General features: G+C 34.2%; 2 protein-coding genes across 3 annotated transcripts in view; both read left to right on the top strand.

The window, feature by feature from the left end:
• The window catches only part of LOC128985418 (U4/U6.U5 tri-snRNP-associated protein 1), a 41,472-nt gene extending 36,617 nt beyond the window's left edge, over nt 1-4,855 (top strand). Inside the window, exons 15-17 of the mRNA XM_054404896.1 lie at nt 2,610-2,691; nt 3,830-3,951; nt 4,710-4,855. Of these exons, the coding sequence (XP_054260871.1) occupies nt 2,610-2,691; nt 3,830-3,951; nt 4,710-4,737 (232 nt within the window). The 3' untranslated portion in view covers nt 4,738-4,855. The remainder of the gene's footprint in view (nt 1-2,609; nt 2,692-3,829; nt 3,952-4,709) is intronic.
• LOC128985428 (uncharacterized) overlaps nt 1-15,240 on the top strand; it is a 433,133-nt gene that overhangs the window by 398,976 nt on the left and 18,917 nt on the right. Inside the window, exon 2 of one of the 2 annotated variants that reach the window (XM_054404907.1) lies at nt 8,328-8,350. Coding sequence is in view for 1 of the 2 variants with exons in the window: in XM_054404906.1 (XP_054260881.1) it covers nt 10,899-10,929 (31 nt within the window). In the remaining variant the exon portion in view is untranslated. Of the gene's footprint in view, nt 1-8,327; nt 8,351-10,883; nt 10,930-15,240 lie in introns of those variants that run through there. The other variant, XM_054404906.1, reaches the window with a different exon arrangement.

Genomic DNA, 15,240 nt, shown 5'->3' with positions numbered 1-15,240 from the left:
TGGGAGTGGAACCATGCTGATCGGTATAAAAATCCCAGAGAAATTGATGAACATCTATAGAAAAAAATACATTGGCACAAACAAATTGAGAACCTCATTCTTTTGTTGGTAGTGGGGAATTCGGTTAAAAATACTCACAAGTAACAAATACAATAGATGGCTATTCAAATAAAAGAACAATTAATTTAATTATCAACATCACATTAACTACACTAGAACAATCGCAATAAAACACTGGTGTTACAAATACTGAAATACAGTTAGAGACTCTGCACGTACAAATCACGCTGTATGGAATCAAGCTGGGCGTGAGTGTCGTGGTCGTGTGTAGGCCTATGTGCCAAGGTGGTATTCCTTGCTCGCTGGTGCTCAGTGCTGGCGCGCGGCGGGGCGCGCGGGGCTTGTGGACGCGCGTGTGAGAGCTATAACGCGGTAAGAGTGTGTTTGTGTGTGTGGCTGTACGGCGAGACCTCTAGCGCTCCTAGCCTGACCGTACTGAACTACGTGGGCAGCACGCAACTTCGCCGTACAAGTGCTCGAACATACCGACCCCTATCCCGCGGAGAATCTACTAAGGGAGTATGTTTAATCTATGGTAATACTTACTCTGTGGACTTCATGGGATAATGCTTTAGGAGTAAGATAAACTTGTAAATTGCAGTAAGGTAAACAGCTGCACAATTCAGGAAAACCTCAGAACAAAATCCAATGCACCGTCTAGTTAACAAGTACACAGAAGAATCTTTGTAAACAATCAGAATTTCTTGTAATTGTCATAATCAACGATCACATAAGACCAATAGATGGAGCATGTTGGCCGTGACGTGAAGCCAGTATTTTTCATTAATCTACAACACAATGGCGGCTGCCGGCTGTGATGAGCCCTAATAGTGGGCACAACTAAATGTTAGTTTATATCAATGATATCCGTGACAATACGCCTTTGTATTGTAAACATTTCTATTACTAACACAATGACCTTCAAATTTTTTTTAATTTGTTCAAATTGTTTAATTTTAATTCAAACGCTTTTAATTTGTTTTCTAGCGTTTACCGTTTCCTAGAAAAAGTTAGTTTACATAATAAACAACAAAAACTTTTTGGGTGAAAGAAAAATTCTGAAAAGCTACAAATTAATATTTATAATATATATGTATCTGTATCTTATTAAAGTTTGATAAAGTTCTGGCGTTTGGTTTACAATGTACGTATTTTCAAAGTCACAAGATAGTTTCTTAAACTCTTTATACAACTCTCCTTTATATTCTGACTGTCATATACATTTTTGTGAAAGAGCTAAAAAATATTAATTTTTAGGTGAATACAAAAAAATAAAACGAAGAACATTTATATGTACTCTGTGATTTTCTAATTAGTTAAGGAACTTTTCTGTATAGCTCCAAGTTTGAGTACGGTATCTAAACTGTATTACAAGTGAGGTTGTAGGCAGAATCTGCCCACATGACGCCACGCGGCGCGGTGGGTAGCCCCTATATTACAATTTAAATTACAACCAAACTACACCAGCTAAAAATTTTGTAAAATGTCCAAAAAATTCAACTCAATAGCTACAAAATCCACTGTTTTTTAACGTACCTGATCAAAAAATAAAAAAAATAGTAGGCGACGAACTTTTTCATGTCATATTTTAAATTTATTTAAAATAGAAAATATTAACTTTAAAGCTTTTAATTAGAACTAATAGTGTCCTAGACTTATTGACATCATTCATACGAAGTTTCACGATTTAGGCCTACCTTTAGTCTTTTTTAAAATCAAATCTGCTTTATTTCCACAAATTTTTTATAATATATACATATACAAAATACGAACAATAGTCCCGCATAGGCCTTAAAAAACCTGTGCGCGGGACATTGAGTTTTGGTGCCGTTTTCACTGGCATCTAGCGATTCTAACCTACAGTAAGATGGGGGACCTGGCTTCAGCTGCTTGAATGTTAGCATTGACTATTGGATACAGAAGAAGACATCCCATCTATATGGATCAGCTGTTGCCAATTTTTTACTAAAAAAGAATGTAGTTGTGTGAGCCAGTCAAAGATTGCGCTAGTGTCTAAACTAAAACTCTATTTTGTACCATTTTTTTTGTTACTGACATAGTTGCTGGGTCACAAAAGTTCCTATAGCTCATAATAAGTCATTCCATCAGTTTGACTTCGTAAAAACCATCATGTAATCGGCAGAAATCAGTAATTTAGATCAGCGCATTCTGTAGGTGGCTCACATCAACTAAGACAAATTTTATTAAAATTCTGGCTACAACTTTAACATGGGGATGGAATGTCTAGTTGTTGTATTAATAGTCAAAGATGTTAGTTAGATAGGCGTACGCCATCTATTGGTCTTATGTGATCGTTGGTCATAATGGCCTAGCCTAAATTATGTATGTTTGGAGGTTCCTTGCCTCTAAAACAAGCAACTAGGATTGTAAACTTACATTGGTAGTATTTTTGGTTCATATCACTTTTCACTTATATTATAAACTGAATTGAAATGTTTAACAGGTTACATAACTTTTTCCATTCTCAGTCTTAAAAATAGTAGGCCTAGTTGTTTCTAAAATTTTCTATCATTGCATTTGATTTCCAGGTACCTTTCACATAAATTCCATGGAAAAGGACCAGGCAAGAACAAGGTTGAGAAGCGAATGAAGAAAGGAGAACAAGAATCGGTGAGTGATTGTTTTGTCGAATGTCTATTACTATTTTGAAATTTTCAAAATCTAATTGATAATGTTAAAATCTAATTGATAATGTTAAAACTAAAATCAAAAACATCCGCAAAAGAGCATTTTAAAGAAATAGGAATTATGGCTGTTTTTAGCTTATACATTTATCAAATAGCCCTTTATATTAAATCAAACCATGAAAGATTGTCAAAATTAAACTCTTTTCATACGTATTCAACCCAGAAAAGGTAATGAATTGGCGTTTAACAGACATAATTTATCGGTTTACGAAAAAATCCCATCTTATAGTGGTGTTAAATATTTCAATAGCTTACCTGACAATATAAAAAATATAACTAATTTTAATTTATTTGAAATGTATAAATTAGGAGATTTTTTCTAACTTCCTGAAATTTGATTTTTTGATAATAACAATATTCTTTGTAAGTAGTCTTAAGTTTAATATTGTGTTTTTTTTATATAACTAACTCCATTCTGTACAAAATGTGCAACATGAATAAAATTATTTTGATTGATTGATGGTTTATAACTCACAATTCCAAGAAATGGTATGAATTAAAATCCACGTTGTTAGCCCCTGAGCCAATATGAAGGGTGCTTTTAAGTAAGGGTCGTTTGAGCAGATAGCTCTGTAGTTTGCATGTACTCCGCAAGGAGATAGCTTAGTAACATACTTTAAGCTTAATTAGCTTACTGGAACAGAATCACACCTTCGTTGTTAAAGTCTTTGCTTTTGTGTGTCTAAAAAAAATATAAAATTACTGAATCTTCTGCCGGATGCGAGATAAGGTCAGTGATACGTTTTTCAGACATTCATCAACAGATGACTGAAGTTTATGGCGCTAACATAATAAGTGAGGGTAAAGAGCAAAAATAGTTTAGGGATTTCAAAAATGGCATCGAAAATGTAATTTTTAACCTAGTAATGGAATGTCTAGTTTTACCAATAGCCTCATAAATGTTGAATTTATAGACAAATTAGAAGGTGAAACTGATTTTAGTTTTAAAGTTGCTTCTAATTCTAAGAAATAATTGGAGTTAAGGCATCTGCGAACTTCTTTGCCGCTATATATATTAGGGAATAATTAATTTGGTTTATGACTTGTGTGTTGTTTTACAGTTGATGAAACAGATGAGTTCTACAGACACTCCGCTGGGAACACTCAACATGTTGCAGGCCAAACAACGTGAGACTCAGTCCGCCTACGTTGTACTAAGCGGCAACAAGCAACTGCAGGGAGCGTGAGTATATGCCTATTGTTAACCCTCTTAGTGCGAAGGCATCACTCAAAGTCTAATGATGAAGTTATTGTCTTTAGTGCGAGCGTCGCTGGGAGCGACTCTTCAGATTTTATATAGTAGACAACCAATCTGTAGAGATATATTGGTTGGTTAATGCCTCAGTTTAGTTCAAAAGCTTTAAACTATTGATTGCCGGTTCATTTCTAACAAATATATCTGAAAATAATGGAGATCGATATGAGTAATACCCAAGCCTTTGCAACATAGGTTCAAATTGTGTAGTGCAGTCTACCACTTCTCACTATAGAATTGTGTAGAGCGCCGTAGCACTAAGAGAGTTATATATATCTTTATTTTACTATCAAGTAGAGTTGTACAAGCCTAAAATTTATCAAACAAATCTTTTTGGAAGAAAGCTGTATCTCTAAGGGTTCTCCAAGCAGATTTTTTTGTATATATTTTTAGACAATGTTCACATTCCTCGCTATAAAATAAAAGGATGTAACATAGAGCTCAAGGACCTAGGTTTTATGGATTTTTGTTAAGACAGCTTACTTAAAAGGGGAAGAGAGCAATGGCACTGCATACAATAACACAAAAGTTAGAATATTTCAACCACTTACAGGGGCCACTATTGGATTTGAGTCTCCCAACTCAAACTTTCTTGGTTAAAAATGCAGTTTTATTCATGTTTTAAAATTTATTATTTTTAATCAACTTGTATAGCATTTTAATCCATTTAACTTTATTTGTTTCAGGGCTTCAATTTCAAAAACAAAGCTGTGAGTTGGCTGACCCTCCTCAAGAAAAAAGATGACAATTTTTCCTTTACTTTGTACAGAAAAGTTTTGAGTGTTGCCCGTATTATTGAGAATAAAGTTGGTGTATATAAATAAATAAAAATCCTGTGAAGCACTTTATTCAAATTTCCTTCAACTTAAAGAAGTGTTCCAAAATGCCAACACTATCATATACAGATACGCCTAAAATCTATAATTGTTTCGGTTTTCAATTCTGTATGTTTTATTTTCAATATTTTAATAAATTTATTTTCATAAATTTAAATAAATAAAGTGCGAATTAATGAGCTGATGTCACCTGTCTGCCATGTTATCTTATGGGACGTCTGTCACTAAACAACACCACTTGCGACGTTGCCAATTCTACCAGGACGCGGCCTGTAGTTAAAGGTGGCCGTGGTTTGAACAGTCGTAATTATCCCTTTGGTTCATCATAATACATCATACAATACAAGTTATGATATAATCAATGCTCAATAGCATTCATGTCCTTTTTCTTTGTAATGTATTTTGTAATTTGCTACTGTACTGTAGATGATTTGTTACAAGCACGTTACAATCCATTTGTTTACACTTTCGTAAAACTGTCATAACTACTTTGTTTTTATTTGTTTACTTTAATAATTTTTCTCTGCAGCGTTTCTTGATGTAAGCCAAGTCTTTGTTAAAGTGTGACATCCTGGACTTTTATTCAAAATTACACCTTCTCTCCCTCATAACTATTTTCTATTGTTTAAATCTTACCTGGAAAACAAACATTTTAGAATAAAACACCCAGGAATTTACACCAAGCTACACAAAATAGAGTCAGGTGTACCGCAGGGAAGCGTCCTGGGACCAATTCTGTATCTCATATATATGTCAGACATACCCGAAAATCCAAATTTATTTTTATCTACATTTGCAGAAGACACAGCACTCCTAACATCCCATGAAGACCCATTTTTAGCTTCTCAAACACCACAAATTGGCCTTAACAGTCTTTCCACGTGGCTGCAAAAATGGAGAATCAAAGTGAACGAAAGCAAGTCTGCACACATAACTTTCACCACCAGAACAGCTAACTGTCCCCCAGTCCACTTAAATAACGTACTTCTGCCTCACCACAATGAAGTAAAATATTTGGGCATCCACCTCGACAGAAAACTTACCTGGCGAAGCCATATTTGGAACAAACAGCAACACCTAAATTCAAAATTTCGATAAATGACCTGGCTCATGAATAGAAATTCAAAACTGTCAATAGAAAATAAATTATTACTTTACAAGGTTGTCCATTTCTTTGTGGGGAACAGCTTAAAAATCAAACTTGGATATATTACAAAGATTTCAGTCAAAATTACTAAGAACCATCCTGAAAGCCCCTTGGCATGTATCCAAACGTCACCATTCACAATGATAGCAAAATTCCATTTGTTACTGAAGAAGTTACGAGTTGCAGTAAAAAATACATCTCCAAGCTTGAGTATCATCCGAACCATTTGGCCCTCAACCTCCTAGACAACAGTCAACATGTCTACAGACTAAAAAGAGAAAATGTTTTGACCTTCCGACTCGATTTGTGCAGCAGCACTGAAATTTTTTTTTGTTTTTTGTTAGTGCTAAAGCTGTTTAGCTGCTAACTCATGCTTTCCAATTTTTATTTTATTTATATAAATGTCATCATATTTACTTATTGTTTAATGTAAAACAGATTGTAAATAAAACTATGTTAAAAAGAAATTTACTAAAAAACTATGCTGAACAATAAGTAAATGCCATGTAATACAACAAAGTAACTTTTGAGCATTAAAAATAGCTGTTAAGCACTTTCAACAAATTTTTTGATAAAACCCTTTACAAAAATCTGAAGGGCAAGTCCAGAATTGATGGCTTCTTAAGTCTGTAAATTGTATCCGTGTTTAGTAAGTTCAATGCTAAATGATTTTGATGAGATTCTAATTTCGTAATATAACGTTCACTTAAGGTCATGATTTCGTCCTTAACTGTAGGCATCTTAAGGTCTTGATGTAGTGTTCTATTGGTGACATACAAGGTGAATTTGTTATCTTCCTCAGCATTGTCGATTGGTATCTTTGGATAGTTTCTATATTAGAAGTACTCGCCGAGCCCCATAGTTGAGCCCCATAGTTGCACTCCGTATGTCCATATTGGTTTCAATATCTGAATATCATTTTATATATAATTCATTATTGTGTTTGGGGAGTAATATACGTGTTGCTGGAGGGATGTATGTATAAGGTATTTAGAATTACAAGGACACAAAAGTTTTGAACACTTTCCAAATTTTGACAATTAACATAATACAGTATTGGATAAGTTCATACAAGTATTGACTTTATATCTACACTTTGTAGATATAAAGTCAATGATACAAGGCAACACTAGATTGGTTCATAGCCTATCAAGCCCTAAAAAATACAGTAAAATAGATTTAATCACCGTTTACAACCACTGAAAATGAAATGAAATAATTTATAAACAAAAATACTTTTTAAAAATGCCACTTTTTTAAACGGACTAAAAAGTGTGAAATAATTTATTAATATGTTGAGAGAATGAATACTTGTAAGATTTCAATCGAAAAACGTGGGGCTCATGCTAATTTATAATTAACTTCACCTATTGAACTATTATGGTCTATTGCATGCGCCTCCTTGTTTTTCGTTTTAAATCTTACAAACAGTATTTATTCTCTCAACATATTTATAAATTATTTTATACTTTTTAGTGTGTTTAAAAACGTGGCATTTCAAAAAGTATTTTTATTTATAAATATTTTTCTAATTTTTAGTCTTTTATGTGTAAATATGTTAAATTTATTTTACATGGCCTGTTAATATATAGGGTAAACAAAACCTTATTATCTGAGCAGTACCTGTACCTTGGTGGACAGCGCCTTTGCCTTTAGTCCAACCCGCTGAAACAGTCACAATAAGTGCCTGAGGGGCTAGCCATAGCTGACCTCTACCTATGTTAATATAATTAATAATGTTATTTTTTTCATTCTTATATTATACCTAACCTGTAATGCTGATCGGTTAATAAAATTGTTATAAAAAAATAACCTGTACCCTGTACCTCTTAACGTCTGCTTTTTAACTGTCAAATTTAAGTATTTAGGCCTACAGCTGACCTAAACTAATTGATATATTTACATTTTTTTTTTATGTAAACATGGAAAATTGGGAAGCCCAAGGGAAATGTGAAAATTAAATGATATAATATCGCATTGTCATCCATTTGTGAGCTATGTTTCAAGTCTCTAGCTCATCTGTACGGTAAGTTAGTATAAAATTTATTGCAAAATTTGTACAAGAAAGCAAGCTAATAAACACGTTTTAGACGAAAAATCATCTATTTACACGGGCAAAGTTAGGGCCACATGGCCCTTTCTTACACCATTGCAGGTGCAGGGAAATTCGACGTTGTTGGGTTGGTAGTGACGGGACACCGTATGCCATGAGAATTAGGCTTCATTCTTCATTCTTCTTCATCTTCATTGTTTAGTTTAGCCAGTTAGTAAGGACGGTTCGGTAAGGCGCAGTTTGTTGTACCGGTTTTGTGTTGTGTTGTCGTGAATCCAACCTAGAAACGCGGTGAGTGTATGCCTATATTCTCTTAGTTAGTTTTTTGTACTTCGTATAGCATGAATCAGAATCATGCGCTTATTATTGACAAACAAAGCGTTGAACTTTAAGATTGTTGTGTTGTGTTCACTACTGGAAATGTAAAAAAGTAATTAGGCTACACTAGAGGAACTTCAATTCAACAAGTTACCAATAAGTTAGGACACTTATGTGAGGTTCAAACAAGAAACAACCTCCCTTGATAATATTTTCGCTTAAAAGAGTTACTTCTCAACACTAGCCTGTGATATCATTTTACTCTTATGAGTGTACTAGCTGTTGAATACCTGTCGGCTTCGCTCTACACAGCATTGTCACTATTTGGAGTAAATGGATCATAAACCAAATTATGTCACTGGCATGATTGGCGTAAAACATTATAGTTAACATTAGGTCTACTTTGAACTGTCCAAATCATATTTATTTTATTGTTATCAGTACAGTAATCGGGCTAGTTTTGTCATTTGTTTATGTTTACAATGTTCTCTGTTATAATGGGTGACTACGCAACTACAAACGCGCTGGGCCTATAAAATGACCTTTTGCATTAATTTACATAATTACATTATTAGAAGATTTTGAAGAGCATAGGAAAAGGACCCAACACCTTAATGCGAGGATTTTATAAATAAATAGAAAAGTTTGTTTTGATATGAGCAAAGATAAAAAATTAAAAAAAGATCTGTTGAGAATTGGCTGAGTTTGCAGGTTTGCTAATTAATCCCAGTAGCCTATTTACAAAAACTATCAAAAATAAAGATTTAGATTATAATTTTCAATGTTTGTTATATGCATATTTTCCGTCATAATATGAGTTTTATTCGGTACGTTTTTCGGAAGTAAGCATGAACAATCACTCCTAAAATGTGCGTACAGCTGTTATATTAATTAGTGTATTTTTATATAGTATCAAACAACTGCTTTATAATGAAAAAGAAAGCTTCGTAATCGTGGTTAAATGGAAATTGCCTTGTTTTGAGGTACAAACACGAGAAAAATTGAATTTTCAGATTTGACTTAAAACTGATTTCCGTCGAAAACCGTTTGAGAAAGAAAATAACTTATTACTGTTATTTGCTTACCGGCTGTTACTAACTTACCGGCTGTGGTTGAAATCATCCATTCCCGCTCTAGAGCGGTAATGAGCTATTTTGCGTTCTGTTTACAGATAGGTCTATGGCACTGGCAATGCGATCGTTTCCATGCAGTGGTAGGAATATTAAATTGTTTCACAAATTAGCTATTAATAACAATCTGAATTACATTTTACAACCATAATTAATCAAAATGTGATAAAATTGTTGGTTTGTAATGTTTATTGCAAATGTTTATTACACGCAACAGGTTTTATAGGTTAAGTTAAGTCGTTGAATCAATTGTCAAATGGAATAACAAATAATGCAAACACAGCACCAGCTGATTGATTTAGCAGTGTTGCCAACTTGTTTTAACCCAAATATGAATGAAGGATTAGTGTCAAATGTGAGTAGTAGTAGTGAAATGATTTGTGTAACTTTGTTACTGATTAAGATTTTTGTACTTCGTATAGCATGAATCAGAATCATGCGCTTATTATTGACAAACAAAGCGTTGAACTTTAAGATTGTTGTGTTGTGTTTACTACTGGAAATGTAAAAAAGTTATTACTGTTTCATCAATCAGGATCATTAATTAATTTAAAGCCCAGTGAACCCAAATATGAATGAAGGATTAGTGTCAAATGTGAGTAGTGAAATGATTTGTGTAACTTTGTTACTGACTAAGATCAGCTGTTTCATCAATCAGGATCATTAATTAATTTAAAGCCCAGTGATCATGAGCAGCTGACAGCTGACCCCCGTTTCGAACTATAAAAAAACTACAGACTTTTCTCAGGATCGAACCTACCCGTCCTAACTTTGACTTTAAAATTGTATCTAATTTTTCGAAGTCAATTTAGCACCGTTCATTGATGTATAAGGCGCCGTTACGGGTTTAAGAGTCGAGTTTGAAAGAGCACAAAATTCAACGTATATCTTCTTAAGTGTTTTCGCCTCTCACTGGCTAAATTGTTTTTGTCCTGGGCAGATGTAGATTCCCCGCGCCCTTGCCCATCCTTCCAGGAAGGGCGAGTCTTTTGTCACTTTTTGTAAAGCTATTTTTGGATGTTTCCCTTCCTAGAAGCGAAAAAGGCTAGGGTTGGCAACCCTGCCTCTCCCTGCGACCCCAATAAAGATAAATTCAGTCTACTTTACGTGCTTCGGCTTCGGCATTTCTTCAAAGATTCATTTCAGTGTAACTGCTCAAATAACTGAATCCAATTTAGGCAATTGTATGTGACTAGGGATGTCATACAGTATTGTATTTGGTTTAACTGGCTTATGTCATACTCTATGCCATATTATGTTTTCTGCTATTGGCACAACTGTCATTTCCTCCCTCTTGTCAGATCAGATTACACAATAGGCTACGTTGGTTTTGTCAAGATGTCTGTGCCGTCATTTTAAGTCATTCCAATTCCTGCCTATCTCTTATAGACATGGAGCAGTCGGTCATTGAGGATGTAGTCGGTCAGTTAAAAAGTGCTAAATGTTTAGCATATTTGATGTATTTGAATTAATTTGTACTATACAGATGTTACGTGTCGTATTGTAACTATACACTCAACACACGAAACGTCCAACACGTTTACTTTAATTATTTTGTCTGCTTATTTTGAAAATAAATACCTATAAGTCAGCAGTTTCAAGCTTCCCAAAATCCCAACCATAGCTTCAAATACCCAAAAAATTCCCAGCTTTTACACTTTTGGAAGACTATTGTGAGGGGGTGGGGGTGGCTCCCACCCTACCACCCCTTGGGTGGAAAACGCGGTGACGCCCCTGTATGTGACGTAGGTACCGTTGCCTTTGAAACGTTCTACACTCATCCTTACATCATTCACTCATATTTGGGTTGAAATACGCACCTAGGTGACGTCCCCATCTCAAATAATAGATAATTATATGTAAGCGACTGTCGTAGAGCTAGCCAGAGGGAGCTCTTTATGTGAGAGTTTAATTAATTTGGTCGTTTGAAAAGGAATACTCTGTGTAATTATTTTTACCTACGACCGTTTTTTAAAGTAGCCATTTCAGTTCAGTTCTTAGAATTGAAAAGTTTTTTCTGTTTACTTTCATAACAGCATAGTTTCATTTCATATCAGCATAGTTTTTCTCATATCAACACGGGTTAACGGACCAATGAGGTTCAAGGATTGAGAGAAAAGAGGTACGTAATACTTCGAACGTCAACTAATCAGCTGATCAGTTGACAATTTTAATTGTTGATCCGGCTTGTTCCTGTTGATACGTATTCTTAACCTAAGTTCGTGGAAGTTAAATGAAGGTTGATTTTAAAATATCAGTTAGTGAAAGTGATGTTGACGAGATAGAAATGAGAGCACAAACTGTTTGTGCTAATCTTTTGCCACCAAAATCAAAACAAAGGTACCATATGCAATTACATACCAGCAATTCATTAAATGGACGAAACAAAATAAGGTTAAATTGATAAATGAAAATGTTCTTCTGGTTTATTTTGAAAACCTCTTAACCACTTTTTCACCCAACTCGTTGTGGACCACATATTCGATGCTGGAGATCTAACTGTAAATTAACTGTTTCACTATATTATTCAGTTGTCCAAAAATACCGGGTGTCCCACGAAGGGGTTTAAACGTTTGATTTTATATTACGAGCCCATTCATGCACCGAACCTTTTTAAACTTTACACAGTTTACAAAGTAGGTTCTAAAAATATTCTGGAAAAATTTCAACTCCCTAAGTAGAAACAAAATGGCGGCTTATTGACAAATTTACCAATGTGCTTTCTATAAAAACTACTTTCATGATTTATTATTAGTTATTTATTTATTATTATTATTTATTAGTTATTTGGTTAATTTTTAGTTTTCCATTTGGCTATGTTCTAATTTTTTCTTGTTTTAAAGTCATATTGCCCTGGAAAGTAACAATAAAAATATTTTATAAAACCAAAAATACCTTTTTTAATGTATTAAAGTAACTTTTTCAATATGCCGCCATTTTGTTTCTACTAAGGTTAGGGAGTTGAAATTTTTCCAGAATATTTTTAAAACCTACCTTGTAAACTGTGTAAAGTTTCAAAAAGTTCGGTGCATGAATGGGCGCGTAATATAAAATCAAACGTTTAAACCCCTTCGTGGGACACCCTATATGCAATATTTCCCTAATTGTACCTGATACAGTATTTATGGTAAGAATGCTGCTAGCGGAACCTATTGCCTGAGAAAGTAACGTATTATTTAACAAAGTTTTACAAACACGTAATTACATGAAATCAGCTGATTATACAATAAGTCGTATACAATAAGTCGTTGCATCACTTTCAGTGACAATGACAATAAACGAAAACATAACCTCTCTAGGAAGTTATGAGTACCGGTAGTGATTGTTAGTAATAAAAAACCAGATTTTTAGTAATTAAAAAACGGTCGTAGGTAAAGTAGTGTACGCAACTCGCGTTAATAGTCTTTACGCAATCGTTGCGTAAACTACTATTGTCAGGTGACAGGCTTCAACCGGTCTAAATAATATTCGAAGTCCGACCTATCAGAACATGTAGCCTACTGGGTCTCTTACCAACAAACCGGACGTGGTTTTGTGCTTTTTGCATCCTAATTAATTACCTAGTTTTCGGATGCATGATAAATTCACGTCGTCACACCACACATGCATTTACTTTTCACTACAGATGTAATCATACTCCCTGCGTGTGGCCATTAAACTTTGAAATATGCAATGTTTTATCCAATTCAACAATACACCCTTGAACTAAACATTTCAACCGACTTAGCAATTGGATTAGACCATTTTAAACCATTTGTACCTGTACACATTTTTACTTATACACTTTGATTAACTTTTTCTAAACTGTTATAGCGTTGCAAACCGTATATCACGAGATAAACCCGAGATGTTTGGAACCCCGTTGAGCACCGGTTTCAATTGGTAAATTGTGAGTAGTTGTGAGTCTAACTGAGCCTGTGGGTCCTTTAATGGGTGACTAATGCAGCTTACATCTTTGTCAAGTAGACAAGTGTTTTACGTCGAGTTTGTGCCGGGGTTAGCGTAAATTATACATCTTCACGTACATGGGTCCGATCGGTCAAGTGTTAGGGTTATCTGTTATGGAAGTATCTGTTATCGTGCGAATTAAAACTGTTATTAGAGTTTATTTCCTACGTCAAAATATTATCTTTAAAAATTTAGTTAAAAGCCTCTTCGCTGAGAGAAGAGCTGTCTCTTACCCCACAAAAACCAACAATAATGTTTAAACAGTAAAGGGTTATTGAATAAACACAGCGTATGAAATATATTTTCAAGCTAGATAATTTTAATACCGTCAATAACCTATGCAATTTTTAGGCCAATTTATACACTTTTCCATAGTATGGAAAAAAGTATAGACTATGATACAAGAGTCTCCTCGACGAAGAACTGCCCTAGGAGATCCATCTCCCTCCAAAAAGAGGCATTTGATAAAATGTTGTTCACGTTATGTTTAAGACTTAAAACCCACTAAACAAGTGTAAGAAAATGGCAATGATAAATTGGAACTTAATCGAATAGTTTTCTGATTATCACATCGAGTTTCAAATAACTTTTTAATAAGAAAATGTTGATCTAGAACTAAGTTACCTCCAAACATTATGCATTCTATCGACAACTTCATTGCTTACACAAACGTGTAGCCAAAAAATCCCTGTAAATTCAATGTTCGTGCCTATTTTGTTCAAATAACACACAAAGCGGAAATTCGCCGACGTTCGATATTCTGGTTGACATTTCTCTAGGAACTGAATGTGATGAGTAAGCAAAGCAGAACATGAGCGTTGTTACTGAGTCGATTCTTGAAGCGGACACCTGTGTTAGCACATGTTGATGGTGCGATCTTCAAGGCATGTTTTGAATGTATAAACAATTATGTCTTCCTTTTCAAGTGATAGTTTTCCAGGTCGGACATAGTCGCACATTTCAGCCAGACATTATTTACATCGACGTTGTGTTTTAGTTTATTTAAAAATAAATGTTTTGCAAATTTAACACGGTTTTGCTAACATTGCACGTTTTCAAGGCAAAGCATCGCAGGAAGACGTTTTCTGCCCCCTTCGCTCTACCCTTTTGAACACAGTTTTGAAAATAGGTAAAAAATAAAGTTAATAATTCCCAAAAGTTTAACTGCCCAAACATTTTTTGTTGAATAATGTACCTAGACGTTTATAATATTTCGGTATTGGACAAGACTAATAAATGTCTTATTTCAATGTATTTCTTATATTTTCTGTTTGTATACTTCGACCGACGGAAATTTATCACTGGCACTCGGAATGATTTAAAACTACTGAAACAAATGCTATTGCGCAACTTCTCACGTAACACAGTGTGGTTGTAAACAGTTAACCCGTTGGTTTTAGGTTTTAAATTTAAACATACACTTGTAAAATCTCAAGAGTATTTGAATTTGTTATATGTTTGGTTAACTTTGCTTGCGTCTGTGGTGATGAAATTTTGTACTATTTTTGGATCGAACGTGCTTTCTGGTCTTACTTAGAAATAACCCAGCAGAACACTAGAGAACAAGGAGTAGTAATCAAAGATTTCAAACACTTTTTAAATAATTTGAAGGTTGTTCAAATAACAAGATATTTGAACATTGAACACTCTTTGCACATGACAGAAAAATGTATTATCTTTTCAGTTTATCCATAAACTATGACGAATCTATAAAAGCGAGGCTTAAACTATTGTATCCTATATACGTATCCCACAACGTTTGGCTTTCTGAACTCAAGTGCCAGT

This window comes from Macrosteles quadrilineatus, unplaced genomic scaffold (genome assembly GCF_028750875.1).
Source record: "Macrosteles quadrilineatus isolate MER2022 unplaced genomic scaffold, UCM_ALF_1.0 Scaffold_2__2_contigs__length_208266976, whole genome shotgun sequence".
NCBI classification, from domain to species: domain Eukaryota; kingdom Metazoa; phylum Arthropoda; class Insecta; order Hemiptera; family Cicadellidae; genus Macrosteles; species Macrosteles quadrilineatus.
This window is presented reverse-complemented; position numbering and strand designations above follow the sequence as displayed.